General features: G+C 41.9%; 1 protein-coding gene across 3 annotated transcripts in view; it reads right to left on the bottom strand.

Annotated features, from left to right (window-relative positions):
* The window catches only part of slco3a1a (solute carrier organic anion transporter family member 3A1a), a 40,025-nt gene extending 20,999 nt beyond the window's left edge, over positions 1 to 19,026 (bottom strand). Inside the window, exons 1-2 of one of the 3 annotated variants that reach the window (XR_009930477.1) lie at positions 18,405 to 19,026; positions 12,495 to 12,945 (exon numbers count right to left, since the gene is read on the bottom strand). Coding sequence is in view for 2 of the 3 variants with exons in the window: in XM_062461641.1 (XP_062317625.1) it covers positions 12,495 to 12,945; positions 18,405 to 18,548 (595 nt within the window). In the remaining variant the exon portion in view is untranslated. The remainder of the gene's footprint in view (positions 1 to 12,494; positions 12,946 to 18,404) is intronic. The other 2 variants (XM_062461641.1, XM_062461642.1) reach the window with 2 other exon arrangements.
* Between the last annotated feature and the right edge of the window lie 982 nt (positions 19,027 to 20,008).

Below are 20,008 nucleotides of genomic sequence, written 5' to 3'. Positions count from 1 at the left end.
TATAATCTCAGGCAGGGACATCAGTAGTAAATGCAAGCGCATTGTGACCCACAACAATGTGGTGTGACTTCTGGAATTATTTTAGATTGATGTGAGAATCTAACAAATGCAAGACTTTGTCGAGAAATCTGATTGGTCAATGTCGCAATGTCCTGACCTAACTCTTCAGAGTTTCAAATCTTTCTCAGTTTCCAGAGTTTCAAAACTTTCACGGCTTGACAACAGTGTCAGAACTCTGAACTCTAACCCATGTTTTGAATACTCGTAGCTGAATTATTATGCTTACAAACATAAAAAATACGTTCACATATCAAGTTTCAACCTTGCAAGTTTGTATTACAAACCTTCAAATTTAGTTTACAAGCTTGCAAAACTATTCTTTCCACATTACAGAGTTTCAAATCGTATATGCACTCCATTGGATTATAAAAAGAAATGTCAAACTTTGCAGACTGCCCGGTTCTCCAGATAATCGTAGGAAACTAACACGGACAGACAAACACACACACACACACACACAAACAAACAAACAAACAAACAGACATTCCTGGCATTATTAGATGTGTTTAAAAACAAAACAAGTAGCTGTGACGGGTCTATAAGAGCCGCAGCCATGCTCCGTCTGACAAGGTAGTTCGCCACTCACGGGATTTGAACGCTCGGCCTCCGATTTGCCAAGCGCGACCACTACCAACTACGCCAAAGAAAAGCTAGCTCTTCTTTGACGCGGGTGGCCTCTTACATACCTGAGGAGCAAGTTTCACGGTTCTCACTCCGTTACACTCACCCCTCTGAAACTCACTCCGGCTGTTAGCTGACGCTAACCTAGTGAATCCGGGTCACGGCACCAATGTAACGGGTCTGTAAAAGCCGTAGCCACGCTCCGTCTGACAAGGTAGTTTGCCACTCACGGGATTCAAACTCTCGGCCTCCGACTTGCCAAGCGCGACCACTACCAACTACGTCAAAGAAAAGCTAGCTCTTCTTTGACGCAGTGGCCTCTTACATACCTGAGGAGCGAGTTTCACGGTTCTCACTCCGTTACATAGGGTATGGAGGAACACCATGAGGGGAATTTAGGTGAAGTCTTTTTGGATTAAGTACACCATGTAAAAGGGGATTATGGCCTGCCAAATCTGCAGTGATCCACTAGACACTAGTAACAGCATTAGGCCTGGGCCTATACCCTGGACGTCAAAGCTTTAAACAGGGCACAGAGCAAAACAATGTCAATATGTTCAACAGAGGTATGCAAGTGTCCCAAATACAGGCTTCCATGTCGCTTAGATTCAAACCATGTGCTAGCTATCCTTTGTACAAGACACATTCAGAACCTGGGTGCTAGGTACGGCTAGACTTAATCCTCAATGGGGTCATGATCCTAAGTGGGAGTTCAATGTCACGCTTTGCTGATGTATTTAATGTGTCACATCAACAGCCCAAAACAGCTGGTTTTTAAAGGCTGTATGCAGTTCAGAGCTGCAAACATCAGTCTGACACTGTGAATTGGCCTCTGTCATCATCAAACAGTAATTCAAAAGAACATGCAACCAACTGCATGCCCGTGACAACATGACTGCTACTGAGTAGATAAATCACTTAAGTATGTTGCTAAAAGAACCTTAACTGATCCTCAATTTGTCCTGTTTTATCATTCAGCAGTTGTAAAAGTCAAGCCACCATCTCATGTCTCTTTAGGTGGCAATAAAGAGGCCTAACAATAAGGCACTCCAAGCTACATTGTTGTGTAAAAATGTTAAGGCTTTATCAAGTGGGACCCATTAATTAGTTTAAACTGTGAGATGTTGTTATGGCAATAAATGCTCTTTGAATCTATAACAAACTCTCAGAATTTATAAGATAAGATGCAATGTTACAAACACACAGCGTGTACGTAAAAGAAGAAAGAAGTATTTAGGATAGAAGGATTGCATTTCACTTAGACCCTGAAACAGTCTTTAACCATGACAAGAAGCAAGAGACAAAGATAATGACTACTTGGAACTAATTACATTTCATACAAAAACGCACAAGAAATGCCAGAATCTTCAGATGATGCTAATATTTGCTTTACTTCCAAATTTTTCAACTGAGTAGATCTATTTTAGTGAGGGAGAATACAGAGATTGACAGTAGACATTTTATCCCATAAATAAGCCTAACAGTGTTACCATATAAGGCAAAACTCTTGCAGGGGTTTGCCAATTGGCCCTTAACAATGAGAACTTGCTTCAGTTCCCAGAATGTTTTAAAGCTGTTTTGTACCCAAATATATCTGTCCTTGATTTCTCTGTGTACTCATCCTGTTCCTGCAGCTGAACAGTTCTTAGATCTATTTAGCACACTATTTCCCAGGCCTGCCCTGCACTGAGACGTTGTCTGGTAGTGTAATTTACACACACATACACACAGAATGTGAAGGAATGCTACTGCCCCTGATGATGAAGATGAGTCACTGAGGTGTCATATCGAGTGTTAATCCCAGAACCGGTGCACGCATGACAGCTCAATAAATGTCAAATTCATAGCAGTGTACTTTAGCACTGCCTGACAGCTCAGCTAACAGTTTGGAGGCAAATATTTTGCTATGATGTGCAACTCAATTGCACATCATATGCTTTCACAAATGTTTGGTGTTTTCCTCCTACCTGCATATGTGTTCTACATAGACTGTCAGGTCAATTGCATTACCCTGCTTAGTCCTTACAAACTATATAGTAAGATAATCTTTGGGTGTTAACCTTGTGTCATTACACCCCCACTATTTCAAGTACAGTATGAGAAAGTCCTTATTAACCTAAATGGCATCTTCTTCATTTATGGCACTGAGACATGCAGTTAAATAGGACATATTCAGATATATTAATAACCCTGATTTGGAACACTTTTGTTTACAAGGTCTTTACATAAAATGTCAAGCCCCAAAAAAGTGTTCAAAGAATATGTCTATATTCTCTTTACGATATACATATAAGACTCACTCATTTCTGTGAGAAAAATCTATTATTTGTAGCATTTTTAGGTCCGTCTGAGCTTGGGATGCCTGAACTAGTCCCAGCAGAGGACATCTCGTCTTCCTCACAGCTTGCAATTTGCAATTATTTCGATAATGCTAGCTTACAGCCTTTTTCACAGCGTTAATGATAGTCTTTCTGTTTGTAAGATTGCATAAACAGATTGGGCATGTTTTCAAACATGCCACTGATGTGGAACTGGAGCCACAATGGACCCTGCCAGACCTCCAGCACTGTCAGCGCTGGGTCAGCGATGTAAAGAGGGAGGAGGAGAAAAAGAGAAAGGAAAGAAAGACCAAGAGAAAAAAGAGAGGGGATGAGTAGGAGGCCTCCAGACAGCGAGGTGCCCTGTCAGGAGCCCTGGTACAGCAATCCGTTTGTAATCCTGCCTCAGATGTTTTCCTTAGGCCCAGGCGAGTGGCGTACACAGTGTCTTTTGTGCGTTTGGGTGGTGGGATGAAGGCAGGGCGCGGGCGGAGCAGGGCAGTGCAGGCTCAGGCAGGCTGCTTTGCTGGAGTGGCCCCAGCTGCCCCTCTCGAAGCAGGGGAGGAGAGGAGCAGAGGTTGGGGCTCGCTGCAGCTGCTAGCAGCTCCTTCAGCAGGTGGCTTGGCCTAATTGCCAGGGTAACAGTGCCAGGACCATGCCCCCCCCCCCCTTTCCTCCTTAATGTGTTAGGGAGAACCAGGCAAAAATAATGAAGCTGGTTGGACATCCAGCATGTCTGCTACAAACCACAAAGAAGACCTAATTGCACTGCATCCTGAGGAAATGAAGAGGGTTGTGCAACTGGGAACTGATGTTGCGAGTACAATGATACACCATTCAGCAAAATTGTTGCAACTGAAAGTTGGAGCTGTGTTGAGCAAAACGTCCAACGGATGTTTTTTCCAGAGACCTACTCATTGTGGCTACTAACAAGTTTATTCAGTCAACCCTCTAATCGTTTGTAAAAATTTGCTAGCCACCCTATCGATCCGAGTCCATTTAATTAAGCTTTGTTAGCCTGCGCTCCACGTCAGCGCTGATACTAGGATAAAGTGCTGAACATGCTACTAGGCCATCTTAAGAGCCAGCCGGAGCCACTACTTACACACCACTCAATAAATGAGACTGGGGATTTGTTGTAATACCAGGAGTGGATGGTGAATCGGCAGAATTTGTTGACCTATCCTCACGCTGTAAATACCGCTGCTCTGTTTCCCTTGCAGAACACAGTCCACCCGAGGCCCGGGTCAGTTGTCCTGATAGGTAGAGGGGAGTTGGCCACTCCCTGACTCAACCAGGGATTTGTGAAGTGTTGTTTCTGCTGCTGCGCTATGCTGGACTCTGATGGGCTCTGATGTAGCCCAGCCCTTTGACAGCTGCATCCTCCCCCAGCAGGCAGGGGGCCAGGGAGGGAACAGCAGTACCTGGTAGAGGAATGAGCATCTCAATCCAATAGTAAAAAAAAAACCCCCAGCTCAGCTGACAGACATTTCCGTGGCAACGGTTTCCTAGTGTTGTTGTGTTTATGATCTGCCCCCACCCCCCCCCCCCTTTCACCCCCCACCCCCTACAACCCCACCAGGAGAACCACAAAAAAAATCCCCTTTTTAATCAGCGACAGGGCACTGACCCAGATTTCCTTGAGAAGGCGGCATAGTGTGGGGGTTTACTGAGGCCGTAGGAATTGGACATAGATAGAGAGTGATGATGAGGCTATATGGCCGACACCCTCAGTCCACAGGTACCCTGCCCTCCCTCCAACAGGGAGCACCCACACTGAGCTCCCCATGCAGCCAGCCAAGGAGGCAGGAGGACACAGCAGTCCAGAGGAGGGGCAGGGCCACTGGGCCTGCAGATGGTGGGTTGACATAGACAGCCACAGGGTTGGAGAACATGCCTGGGCCTGCTCTGATGTTAGGGGGCTCCGGGCCATGTCTGTTATCCAGCGCTGACCCACATCATTCAGAAGTCTGACCCATTTAGAGGCTGCCAACACCAACCTTCCCATCCCTCTCTGTCTCTGGTGTGTACAGTTGGAGGGCACCAGACTCATCAGGACAGGACAGGGACAGTGCTGCAGGTTTGAGGGGCTGCAGCACACCAGGTCTGGTGATTGGGCACCGCCTAGGACACGTGCCCTATGCAGACATCCTGTCAACACCGGTGCCACATGGCACGGTTGTTCACCCACACTGCTACAACCCTTGTGGACGCCACTCCCAAAAGTATTTATTTTAGATTTTTCAAGGAGAACATATAGCTGAAATTGATGTCACGCATTTATTTGAAAATATATATATTTTGGCAGAAATTAAAAGGAAATTGCCCTCCTTTATTTTAAACAGAAGTTAAGAAGTAAGAAGACTTTTTAATTTGTCATATTGGGTGATGAATGCGTTTAAACCACCACTTACTCGTGGTCTCTTAAATTGTAAAGCTATAACACAGTGGCTTCAGGTCCCTGCCAAATATAGTACAACTGGCACTGATGCAAAAAGCCAACTTCCTTTTCAAATAAAACATGTTTGTCTTCCTCTGGACAGCTTTAATGGTCTAGTAAAAACTATGGATCTATCTATCTATGAACCCAGCATTGGACAATCAACCCAACCCAGCTTGTTAAGCCTGAGATTGGTCCAACATCCAGGCTATACCTTACAGTTTCCAATTTCCATACTAGTCAGGGGCATGGGAGGTTCCTCCATAGCATTTGTTCTGCTTGTTCAGCAGACAGCCTTGATAAATGATCTCATTAGGGTTAAAGTAAAGACAGAAGATTCAACACTAATGATCCTCTCCAACATAGTTTAATGTAGATGCTTAATACTGGCTTGTCCTTCAATCAATCACTGCAGATTTCCATACACCAGACCCACTCGTCCAGAGTGAGGGAGTCTGTTAGATCTCCAGCTAATCGTCTTAACATATCTATGCACTGTCCTTAAGTGATTGCTTTTCCTGATTTGATGTTGTCTATCCATAGGTAGATGTAATTGTGGATAACTCCAGACGCATAGCACATGTATGCTGCGATGATGGGGCAGACCTGCTTAGACCCAGCCCGGGTAATGGGCTCATGGCTACACTTCCACTGCCAGTGTGGCTCGACAACTGCTCTAATCCCAGAGCCTGGAAAGGGTAAACCATCTGGGGAACCATGCAGCCATGCTGGTGATGACAGGGCAGCTCTGCCATGCTGCTGGAGACAGCCAGGTTCCCACACTGGGGGGAAGAATAGAGAGCTGCAGCTTGCTGATACATCAAAAATTGCTTATTGTCTTGAAATAAAACAAACTGTTGTTGCTAGGCACACACTCAGCATGCAGCTTAGTGGCAGAGATGGAAAAACCCATTTAGAATCTAATCCCTCAAGATGACATTACAAGCGCTGAGTTTAAGTAGCTTATATAAACACGCCCTACTGCAGCCACATGGAGTCAGAACATTTGAGCAGCGATGTTGACAAGTCCCTCGAGGATCCCTTTGAGGTCTTTGTCACTATGACGACCACTCCAGCTTTCTAACATTGGTCTAAAACAAGTGACATCCGTGGCAAAGCACGTAAACGTGGGTTGAAGTTAAATTGGGTAGCTTTCTGTTGTGGTGTACTGTATATTCATAATGTAAACCCACTGTTATGTATACTGTATAATTTTCTACGCAATTTATATATACACTACCGTTCAAAAGTTTGGGGTCACCCAGACAATTTCGTGTTTTACATGAAAACTCACACTTTTATTTATCAAATAACTTTCAAAATGAATAGAAAATATAGTCAAGACATTTACAAGGTTAATTATTATTATTAGAAATAATTATTTTTATTTGAAATATAAATTTTGTTCTTCAAACTTTGCTTTCGTCAAATAATGCTCCATTTGCAGCAATTACAACATTGCAGACCTTTGGCATTCTAATTCTAATCCTTCTAATCATCCATTAGTCTTCTAAGGCAATTAGCAAACACAATGTACCATTCGAACACATACAGACTATTCTAGTTTCCACCTAGAATAGTCATTTACCACATTAACAATGTATAGTGTATTTCTGATTAATTTAACGTTATCTTCATTGAAAAAAACTGTGCTTTTCTTTGAAAAATAAGGACATTTTTAAGTGACCCCAAACTTTTGAACGGTAGTGTATATACAGTATACACAGTTATGCTAGGGAAGAAAGGAAATGTCCTGAAAATAACATGCAGGCTTTGGTCTACATCACAATAAAGTGGTGTTGTGTCAGATGCTCACAGTAGTGCAAGTGCTGTGGGCCTGATGTGTCAGGTATGAATAGGACGAGACTCTGTGGCTTCTGTGCCCCAGGAGTGGATCCTTGTCTTGTATGTGGCCACAGTGGAGGAAAAAACTTCTGTGTTGTCCTACAGCCAGACTGTCACTTCTAGTTTGGCCTCACTTTCTAGCCCAATGGAGTCCGGGGAATATGTGTGTGTGTGTGTGTGGACATTGTGTTAGCCAGGGAAGGACAGGGCTGCTTCGTGGCTGGAACAGACACAGCATTCTTCAGGGCTCCTCCTCCGCTTGGGCCACAGACTGTTGGTGTTCACACACAAAACTGTTTACTTCAAAGCTGAATGTGACAGTGTCCGTTTGTCACCCTCACCCCATACATTAGAATTAGAAGAAATCGTCTCACAGCATACTTATTTAACATAAATATAATGGGCAAGAAATACTGCATGAAAAGATATCACACCAAATCTTTTTAACCATATTTAAAACATGGACTCTGATGCAAACCAGTGCTAACACTTTTCCAATGATAATTTACTTATCTGTGACTATATACTGAAAATACAGGATCCATAAAAATATATTGAAAATGTATTTTAAGTAATCAATTTTAATTGGCATCGACATTGACTAAAATGAATAATGTGATCCATTCAGTCAAGTGTACAGCGTAATTCTCAGGCACTAGAAAACCTACAAAACTGGACAAGGCCTATTGCTTGGGTTTCTGTTGTGTAGAGAGTCACAGCCAAGCTCCACCCTGCACATGCATGTGCTGTACAGTATATTTTTGCAACCAAAGGTCCTGTGGGAAGAGCCATATTTAGCACTGAGAAGGGAAAGGTCATGGGGTACTGAGAAGAGAAATCCTGTTGACGCACGCCCTCCAATCATATTTGTTTCCTTTGGCACAAATCCGTACCTACGTCCAGACATGGAAAACAAGAAGATCTCTTAAAACAGTCTATCCACAGCACCACTATGGACCAGACATGACAATGGAAGCCCCCTGTGGTGAGGGAAGTCATTTCTAGTCTCTATGTTGCATTTGGAGGCACACAAAAGGAGACTTACAACTGATTCTTAAAACGAAAGCGAAGGGGGGGCTACGAACACAACTAAAGCAGTCTTTAAACAATAAGTAGGAAACTGCAGGCCCCATACTTCATTGAACGTGTAATGTAGAAATGTCTGAGGTTTTCCTGCTTGTATAAACAGCAGTGAGCTGGGCCTGGTAGAGTACACAGTGAAGAGGGCGAGACAGCCCAGCCCTGCTGCCCAGCACAGTGACTCAGTAGGAGTTGTTTTTCACAGAGCTCTGTGGAATGCATATGCAGTCGTACCAGTCAGACCCACCTCATGGCTGGCTGGTTGGCATTCCTGTCTCTCTCTGTAATTATGGCTCTGCCTTTCCTACAGACCACACTGTTTTCTCTCTCTCTCTCTCTCTCTCTCTCTCTCTCTCTCTCTCTCTCTCTCTCTCTCTCTCTCTCTCTCTCTCTCTCTCTCTCTCTCTCTCTCTCTCTCTCTCTCTCTCTCTCTCTCTCTCTCTCTCTCTCTCTCTCTCTCTCTCTCTCTCTCTCTCTCCCTCCCTCTCTCATTATCTCTCTCTCTCTCATCACCTGGCACTTTAGCAGAATGTCTAATTATAACAATAATGCATTGCTGGGGGCAGGATGCTCTAAGATCATCATCATTACCAAAACCCCCAACAAACTATCACCATTGTCAACAAAACTAGGCCCTGCTTCTACATCCCATGACCAGCTCCCCTAGAAGGGCAGAATAACCATATCAACTACCAGTATACCCTTTTTATATATTTTTATGACTTTATTCCTCACATGGATCAGCCTCCTCCAGGCTGTTTCTAACTTTAAATTCTACCCACGGAGGTCAACTTTGCCATGTTTAGCAGGAATTAATAGACCTATGTAGTTATTAGACTTGATGGTAGATCATTAGTAATGAGTCACCTATGGTCACGAACTGTGGGTAGTGACCGAAAGAACGAGATCGCGAATACAAGCGGCCGAAATGAGTTTTCTCCGCAGGCTGTCCGGGCTCTCCCTTAGAGATAGGGTGAGAAGCTCGGTCATCCGGGAGGGGCTCAGAGTAGAACCGCTGCTCCTCCGCGTCGAGAGGGGCCAGTTGAGGTGGCTCGGGCATCTGATCAGGATGCCTCCTGGACGCCTCCCTGGTGAGGTGTTCTGGGCACGTCCCACTGGGAAGAGGCCCCGGGGAAGACCCAGGACACACTGGAGGGACTATGTCTCTCAGCTGGCCTGGGAACGCCTCGGGGTCCCCCAGGAAGAGCTGGTGGAAGTGGCCGGGGAGAGGAAAGTCTGGGCCTCCCTGCTTAGGTTGCTGCCCCCGCGACCCGACCCCCAGACAAGCGGAAGATGATGGATGGATGGGTAGATCATTAGGATAAATGTTAATCATTATGCTGACAGAGTCCATTTGAAACATTTAGACACACAGAATCAATTAGACCACCTGCAATCAACCTCCCCGTTTCAAGGTCTTTAGGACACATCATCCCTTATACATCAACACGAACCTCTCCCAGGTCTATAGTATGTAGGGTACTATCTTCACTAAACTAATACAAAAAGTGTGTGCTTTCACATTTCATATAACATCTAGTGTTTTTGTGTCTACATTGTAGACACATTAACCAATGAATGTTGATTTATCTAGCAGACTGCACATCAAGAAGGGTATTTTCGATACCTATTTAGGTTACAGATTATGTAAAGGCATCTACTTTATCATGCCTGCTATTCTTGTCTGGCTATCACCAGCTACTTGGTCAAAGAGGCAGTGTCATGGCTTGTGCCAATCACCAGAGTCTAAAAAGAAAGCAACAGGAATATTTAGAGAGGAAGGAGCCTGGCCAAACAACTTGATCTCGGTACCGTAACAATGGGTGCCTGGCTGTATACAATGTACATGACTGAATAATCACTGAATACATTATCAGTACGTGAAAAGACATCTTAGAGAGATTCAGACAATCTCCCCCATTCATGCTGCTACAATCACATGACATGCATGCAGCATGAGGATTAGAATGATCAGCTGAGCACATGGTCTCAACTCAATACAACATTGTTCTTCAGCGCTCACCGCTTGTTTTCCTCCAACTTTCTTTGCAGCTTATCTACGGAGAACAGCACCAAATCTCCCTCTGTGAATGCAAAACGTTAATCTACGCGAGCACACTTCCTACTGTACAATGTTAACAAGGCACAGCAGTGGTTCCAAACGTCAAAGCCTTCACAGAGCTTGTTTGTTGGTCCTGTTGCTTTCAGACAAGGTAGAAAGGACTATGAAAATAAAAGATTTAGGGAATTGTACACACATGGAAGGACAATTAGGCAAATTTGACCTCTGAAATCTACAATAGCGGCACGTTGTAGACTTTGTCCAAAGAATTGAACAGCACATCTGTCCAGTTTAAAGTAACATAATATGATGTCAGCCTGTCATCTGTAGGGGCATGGGTTATGCTTGACCATATTAACCATATGTATTTTCAGAGAAGAGGCAGAGTAACAAAGATACTGTTCATCTAATCTTTTCCATCAAAGCCTGATGAGTTTGCATGGGCAATCAGCAATGACCAGGTGTCTATCAACCCAGGCCTGTTGTGATAAGCACTGTTTTCTGATTTGAGTAATTACCAATCGGCATTACAGTCAACATTTTAAAAAAAGTTGAAAGATAGAAGGTTGCAGCAGCCTTTCCAATTATCCTCCAGACATTGCGTTGTCACCTTGACAACTGTTGATCTTCAAAGCAAATCAGTTATTATGAGATGTGCATGATTTATGTTTCATCTCTTTGTGTAATGTCACTGTGAACCGACTGTCTGGGTGGGATTGTCCACAAGGCACCAGCCTCTAGCCTGCTTTTGATGTGCTGCAGCAGGTCTCGCTGCTAGACGCCAAGGTGATGATGATGGGTTTCTTAGAACAAACAGACCCAGTTATGACTCTACAGTGTGGTCGTATCTCAGTTACAAACACCTCTGAAGCCACAACAAAACCCATGGAATTTCCAAAAGTCTGAAAGGAAACAGAGCACTGGCAAAGAAACAGCAGAGACCAGGCACACCACAGGGTATATCATCCACCAATCATGTGGTATCAAAGGGCTGCTCTGGTACTGCTTTGAATGGAGTGGTAAACATTGAAAAGCTGCATCAGCAGACTTGTGTAGCCAAAGGAGGAGACAGCAAGCTCAGTTGATTTTCATCCCTCTTTCAATTCATGCCATCACCAGACCTAGGGCCTCATTTACTAACATTGCGACCGCAGCTTAATCTGCGCCTTTGCCCAACCGCAAATAGTGCACGGTGTATTTCCACATTTTGCGTGGTTTTTATCAAACCAGATCCTCGTCGGGCAATCAACGCCTTACTCCGCCCTTTAGTGTTAATTAGCACGCCGTTAAAAGACGGGAGAAATCGCCTGCATGTTACTGCCACCATGGGTGATTCGAGAAAAAAAAAAGAAGGTTCATCGAACAGGAGATATAAATATTGGTTCACGAAATTACAGCTAACATTAACATGTTACAAGGAAGAAATACACCTCTCCTCCCATCTCTTTGCGCCACACGCCCAGTTTCTCTTAAACCCTCCCAGCAGCGGTAATCTGCGTTTTTACTCAATTGCGCTGCCTTTGTAAATACGGTTTTATGTCTTTAACCGCTATTTTACGCCTGAAATGGGCGCAATCCTGTTAGTAAATTAGGGCCCTAGTGTCATGGACATGAATAAATAAAAAAAACTTGTGGCTCTGTTAAACCTGGTAGTCACATGGTCTGGCCTAGGATTGGGGACAAAGGAAGATTGAGCCGAACACAGAGCACACATTCAGACTACTCAGGACTCTGAGGCTATGTACACACAGCACCTGCCATTGGCAGTGAAAACATGATGTTCAACTAAAGGGATGACCCAAATGTGTTTGTCTTAAGAATCTCATGTGCTGGAACAAATTGATTTGTAAATGCCAGAGTGATAACAATCTGCCTTTTTTCTTGGTGCACTTCATTACAGTCTTGTTATTCGAGCTCTTGTTGACTCGCCAGTAACCCGGTGAGGTTAATGTGCTCTAGATTTTTGTTTTATTCTTTTTTGCTAAAGCAACAAGTGCAAGGTTGCACAGGAACAAAATGTGTACTGTCATGGTGCCCATAGGGTGTACGTGAATGCAAATTGACTTACCTATATAGAGGGAGGAGTCTTTCCTCTTCACATGATCATCGATGTAGGCTACACCAAGGGGCTGGACCGGGGTGGCTCCTATCCCTAGGAGGACCTGAGCTCCAATCAGCAGCAGGTACATCATGTTGGTGTTGGCCTTGTTGGAACAGGTCTCCTCCTCATCTCTCTCAGTCCTGTTAGTGCACACGTCACGTCCAAATTCAACCATCCACGTCTCATCTGGGTTGTATTCGTACTGGGTGGTTAAAAACTCCGGCAGGGCAGAGAGAAGGGCTCCTAGCGCCATGACGATACCCCCACAACCAATGAGCCTCGGCCGGTGGGCTTTGGCCCCAAAGTAACTGACAAATAGGATGAGAGCCAGGTTGCCAATCTCGAAGCTGCTAGCGATCACACCCACGTCAGCACTCTGGAGGTTGAAACGTCGCTCCAAGGTGGTCAGGACACTCACCTGTAAAAGCACAACATATCAGAAATAACATTTCATTGAAATATCACACTAACTTTATGGACATCCAGGAGTCTCTATTTACTTGTACATGACCCATAGACAAAAAAACAATTCTATTTTGTTTTCAAAGCAACATATGATGGAAGGATAGGCTGAATGTGGGATTTAAACATCAGAAAGAAATGGATTATGCCTCTGAAAAGACAATGTTATTAAGGTTATGCTCTTTTAAGTAATCCCTTTCCTTTGAATAAACTGACTTGCAAACCCCTTGCAGATGTGGTTTCAGAAAAAAATCATATTCAACTCTATTCAACGACTTCAGTCCTCTGTTTTTGATTAGCTTGGCACTGCAACATTTACTCCCATGGCATTATTGAAAGTGCATTCTACCTTCACACTCTCTTTCCCTCTCTCTCTCACTTCTAATGCAAGTGAAAGACGAGAATTGATCATATTACTTTCTTAGGACTGAGGCTGGGTAGCTGAGGATTTATCAAACCATTTTTCTTTGGTTGTAAGTAAAATACACAAAAGTTGAATCTTTCCATTCCTATCTATTCAATTACATTTACGTGTATGAATTAGTAGACAATTTGTCATGGACTGGTCACTAGGGATGCAATACACAAATCCCTATAGCCGATGTTCATACACGTAACATAAAAGGCCAATTCCGATACCAAAGTTTTCACATTACTGTAATTTACCAGTGGAAATTCAGTTGTCCTGATCCAAAATTATGAAATATGTTCACACAGCTAGCATTTTTATTGTTAGATAGTGAAAGTTCTCACCTTGAATACGATATAGCAGCATAGCAATATATTATCTGTCATACGTGACTAGAAAAAAAACTTTAGGCTTTTATTTATAAAAGCATTTGTGATGCCTTCAGACACCACAATCCTCGAACATAATATTGTAAATTATATTGTAAATTACGGCAACTTATATTTTATTTTATTTAATTCTAATTCCACTTAGTACTGCTAGTTTATGTACCCTTAGTATAGATAGTCCACATATTTACATTTTAGGTCCCTATATGTTTATTGTATGCACCTTCCTGCCAAAGCAAATTCCTTGTCTGTGCAAACTTTCATGGCGAATAAATACCATTCTGATTCTGATTCTGATAACTTGCCATTTTAAAGTAGTCGTCAGATACAGATTATTACATTTTCTGTAAATAATCTGCCGATACAAATTGCTGGCCGGTGCATCAATACTTACTACTCCCGACTTTTAGCTACCAAATTGATGATCCCTCTGAAATACAGGTACAGCCACCTACACATGTTTTCCTCTTATCAAACCTGTGCAGACTATAAACATTTGTATGGGCAGTCTGACAATAGGTAGGCTACTAAAAACAGTGACAGCAAACACAACATGGCCCAGCTGTTAATTTAACAACGAAAATGTAGCCTAGCCCTAGACATGCAAAGGTTTAATAACTAGCCTAACCTATGAACATTTCTGCGTAAGTATTTCAGAATATACACTACCGTTCAAAAGTTTGGGGTCACTTTAAAATGTCCTTATTTTTCAAAGAAAAGCACTGTTTTTTTCAATGAAGATAACGTTAAATTAATCAGAAATACACTATACATTGTTAATGTGGTAAATGACTATTCTAGGTGGAAACGTCTGGTTTTTAATGAAATATCTACATAGGTGTATAGTGGCCCATTTCCAGCAACTATTACTGTCTGTTTTCGAATGGTACATTGTGTTTGCTAATTGCCTTAAAAGACTAATGGATGATTAGAAGGATTAGAATTAGAATGCCAAAGGTCTGCAATGTTGTAATTGCTGCAAATGGAGCATTATTTGACGAAAGCAAAGTTTGAAGAACAAAATTTATATTTCAAATAAAAATAATTATTTCTAATAATAATAATTAACCTTGTAAATGTCTTGACTATATTTTCTATTCATTTTGAAAGTTATTTGATAAATAAAAGTGTGAGTTTTCATGGAAAACACGAAATTGTCTGGGTGACCCCAAACTTTTGAACGGTAGTGTATATCTGGATTACAATGACACTTCATACAATATGTTACAGTAGTTCTCTGAAAGAGTAAGGTTGTGTTTGTGAGTGGCAGTAAATCACACATAGGCCTAAGTGTTGATTAACTAATGCTACATACAGTAAGTTTTTTGTCAATGAAGCTCAGCAAGCATGCAGACACAATCCTAACCCACATTCTTTTTTACTCTACTAACCAGTAGTGTCTGTTGTCTATATGTTCTGTGCTGTACCCCAAATTACCTCTCGGAGGACATTTACGTTTTTGAAGTGGATAAATTAGTAAAAAACGTTTTACAAAACTAAAAGGTTGACACTAAATTCAGGGTAGTAAAATGGAAAAATCTCCAAATAACAATTAAAAAAACAAAATTTCTACTGTCCATGATGGACTCATGGATTTCATAAATACAAATGTCTGAGAACAAACTGCCGACATGCTCACCTGCCAAATACAACCAACTATCAAACTATTCCCGGATCTGTCTCAAATATTACCTTTAAAGGGCATAGCCAGTTCCATTGACAGAAATATATTTGAAAATGAAAGCAAGTTATTTTCTCCTAAAAGAGGGACCCTTGCAAGTAATCGTTGTCTGTCCTGTATCAAAGGTTCTTCACTATCAAGGCGATAGTTACTTGTGGATAGTTAATGTTGTTTGCCGATCTTTAGGGTTATGAAGTTAATTCTATATTTCATAAGAGTTTTTCCTAACTGTAGGTACAAACTAACATACAGTCTGTGGTAATAACCAGATGGAATGTGTGTGTCTACATGTGTGCGTCCTGGTCTTTTAGTCACATCTGAGCTACCATAGCGTATGAGTAATGCAATGTAGCTTCCAAACCACAACAGTCCTAGACTTGCATAAACCTAGGCTCAAAACGCTGGCATCTGCTGCCTTCCTAAGAGCAACACCATGCCAATGCAACCTGTTGATGGCAAAGCTGGAGCTTTCATTACACACCAGCACACTTTGTGAAAATATATCTTCACATCACCCTGTGTAGAAGTTGTCTACATGGCTGAGATTCTCAGGTGCTGTAGCTGAGAATTTTCACACCTGATTACATCACCAATAAGTTTGACTTTCACAGACAGAATTCAGAGCTCAGACAGAGCTCTATTATTTCCAATTTATTTACAAAATAAATTGGAAATAATAGAGCTCTGTCTGGATTATGTTATATGAAGAGACTGCACACATTTTACACTAGCATGAGCAGGTACTTTGAACTAGCTAGACTAAAGCTAGGGTTTACTGTATATTGACAGCACTAAACTGTCTGAAAAGTATGCTTTAACAAAGAAAATGTGTCTGTTTTCATTAACAAGGTTTAGCCTCAACATGACCTCACCTGTTGAGAGTGACTGTCACTATCAACATACATCCGCATCCCTTTTCTCAAACAAAAAGATAAGACCAGTTCGAGCAGAGTGACTTCCGGTATAAGTATAGCTCAGGTTCCCCTTTGCTGTCCTTTTCAACTGACACTGGCTGCCAGTTTTTCATCTTTATTGTCCTTCTGCTATGTTACAGTACTGTTACTTGTTACATTCTGTAAACTCTATCAACAAATAAACTGGGAACAACCAAATAAACATTTAAAATTAAACTACTGTAGCTGTTTGTGAGGGACAGTGGGTATTGGCATCAACAAGCATGAATTAAAAAAGCAAATCAACTAAGATGTGTAAGATTGAGCATAGGAAATAAGTATAGAATCTTTTTACATTTAAAAATAAATAAATAAATAGAACAGCACCAACGGCAAAGTGCTATGGAATTTCTGTGAACTGAAAGTAACAACCCAGTTCCATATCATTGTATTCCCCCAAACAGGTTGACAAAGATAGTTCTGTGCAATTCCCCGCAACTAATTATGCTTGCTAGGAGCATGGTTACTGTTAGGATATCTCACCATTTGTCCATGCAGGTTTGTGTTGACAGTTTAACATGCAACAAAACTTGGCCTAAATCAGGACAGTAATCTGCCAAGTTGAGTGCATCCTAAGCAGCTCACATACTGTAGCAATAAGCATGAGCTGTGATCCTTGAGTTTGAAGCCTTGGCTACCAGTGCACATTTTAAGTCCCCTCATCCTATCACAGCAGCAACAATAGCTCCTCCAAGAGAACCTTGAGCAATGTCACAAGCAAGTCATCAGCTGGATCCTGGTGCAGGTGCCTCATTTTCCAGGCCATGCAAATAATTCAGGCAATGTGACATGTTTATTTGAATATGCAAGTCATTTACCTCCTCAAAGATCTATAATTTGTTTGTTAACCTTCAAAAAAAGTTTGTTCACCATACCCACGTAGGAGGGGACGTTATTGGGACTTTGCATAACAAACAATATATTGTTTCAAGACACACCTATTTGTTTTATAAAAACAGTGAGCAGTGCACTGTGCTCAACTTGATTGATAGGAATCTTGACAGTCTTAATTTCCTTTTACCACATGCACATAGCTCAGAAACACCTCACGTCACACTGAAATGTGAGTAGGCCTACAGGATGACATTCACTCTGAAGCTACTTAAATTTAACTTGGTTCCAAGGAAAGGTGTGTGTGACCATTTGCTAGCAACTAACCACATGCAGAGGAAACTCTGACCAGGACTGAACGGATCAGTAAAAAGATAAATCAGTCAATCATACAAAATAAGAGAGACTAAAGTAAGAAAAAAAAATCCCCACTGGAAGTTTTGTTAGTTAGGCCAGTTAGGTTCAATGGTTAATAGCAGGAAGTGGTGGATTATTTTTCACTTCTGTTCTCAATTAGCGTAACCTCAATAATAAGTCCTGCAAGGAAATTCTGACGTATGAAACCAGTGTGCCTCAATCGTTCTGTTCCCATGGTTGGGAGGTAACTGCTTCTCCAAGTAGCACAGAATAGATAACATGTTCCACTCCAAATATGGCCGTGTCAGTTTACATTTGATTTTCTTGCTGCAGAGCTGTAAAGTGCTTGAATAAATAAGTATATGGTCAATGAAGCCATTTTCCACTTCCAAGAACTGATGTACCAATATATTTATCAAATGAATGAAGTAGGTATGTAAGTAAACCTAAATAGGACAATTCTATCACCGGTGAACTATAATTAGGAGAAACGAAACTAAAGCTGCATTGTAAATTGTCACTCCAAACACCATTTAGGACCTAGCCTAGTAGCCTGTCTTCCTTGTGTCAAAGCAAGGCAAGTCACATAAGCCGGTTACTGTACATTTATCTTGTTATGTCATAGGTGTTGCACGTTTCATGACAGATACTTAAGACTGCTGTATCTTACCCGGCATATAACTACTTTTAAACCCAAAAGTAATTTGTCCATTACAGCTAAATAAAGGGCAATACAAGTACACAACATGTGTCTTTGGGCACATGCCTCTCGAACGCGCAGATTTATCGACTCACCAGGTATGCTCCAACGGTGCCCTGTGCAAGCATCAGGGCACATTCCGAGATCAGGAATATCTTGATGTTTGAGAAGCATGATGACTTTTTACGTTGAATGTCTCCACTGTTCCTCTCCAACCCCCTCTGTTTTTTCTCCTGCATCGTTTTTTGAGCGGCTACTTTGTAGCTCTGCGAGAAACGAAAGACAGAGGGTAACCGGCTCGCCCGAAGATAAACATTGAAGACACCGCTGTCGTCCTTAAAGCTAGCTACATTCAGAGTCTCTATTTTGTCTTGTACATTCCACGCATCTGACAAACTATGACTGTAAATATACAGCCAGATTCCAAGGGGTTTCCCTTCAGCAAGATCTAAACATTGCCTCGTCGTGTAACAGAAAGAAAAGCAGGGACATAAAAACTCCTTGGCGATGATCCCCCAGGTACAAGTGAATGAAAAGCGTCGAATTTTCGCTCAGGTTGCATCTTTACGGAATAGACTGGTAAGCGTCACAATGGTCAGGTCCTGAATTCGACTACAATCTTGACATGACTGCTCTGGATTTACTTAGCACTCCCCGCACTTCTGGAGCTACAGTATGACTGCGCGCCTCGTCCATCCACGAGACAGACTACGGTGGCGCTGTGTAGCATGCACCAATTTCTATTCAAGTTGCGTTCGTATCAGAGTAATTATAGGGTACACTACACACACTTAGTAAACTCTGGGATAGAGAGACAAAGATGATCTGTCTGTAATTCCAGTTTGTTTCGGGGTTTTTTGGTTAGTAGGCTACACCCAATTCATTTTGGCCAAATAATAATATTTTCAAATAATGTAAATGTATACTGATTTAAATTCAAATGAAATCGTATAAATCCTGATCCCAAGATTTTAAATCCACTTACCCAATCCAAGGGTCAGATTATGTGGAGGTCGTTAGGACTTCACCTTTTGCTTCTATTGTCAAATTCACAATCTGAATTTATGAGTAAATCAGTCTGGACACGTTTACACCTCTTAGCTGTAGTTTCTAACATATAATTTAATGTAGGCCCTGTTCTTAACCGTGAGCAGTCGGCATCTGTTGGTTGAAAAACATCTGTTGGTGGAATGACATTAAAGTTAACGGGAGAGTATATGGCCCTGTCCATTATTAGCAGTGAACCCAGACTACATGATTTCTTGTTATTACCACAAACAGTGTAATCTGAAATTCAACAAACTGTGTCTTCAAACTTCAATATTGCCCACTATTAAAAATTCAGGGGCATCAAACTGAATATAAATGGTAGTGCAATGCGGAATAGGCTGTTTGTCATTCTCAAACAGTAAAGTCCAACTCTACTGCTTCACTGCATGCTTGTGCCTGAATTAGAATGACATTATCATTTCCTTCATTCAATACTCAGGAAAAAAACGGTGCAATCTTTGCAGTTCTGTTTCTGATTATGTGACCACAATCAGCATACTATTTGTAGTGTTGTCTGTTGAGTTACTATAAAATGGCATATGGCATTGGGCTGTTTCACATGAACTCAGTGAATATATATTTGCACACAATGTAATTACATTTATTTAATTTAAAATGATTCTACTAGGGTGCTACTCTCCTATGTTTT

This window comes from Osmerus eperlanus, chromosome 5 (genome assembly GCF_963692335.1).
Source record: "Osmerus eperlanus chromosome 5, fOsmEpe2.1, whole genome shotgun sequence".
Lineage (NCBI taxonomy): Eukaryota > Metazoa > Chordata > Actinopteri > Osmeriformes > Osmeridae > Osmerus > Osmerus eperlanus.
This window is presented reverse-complemented; position numbering and strand designations above follow the sequence as displayed.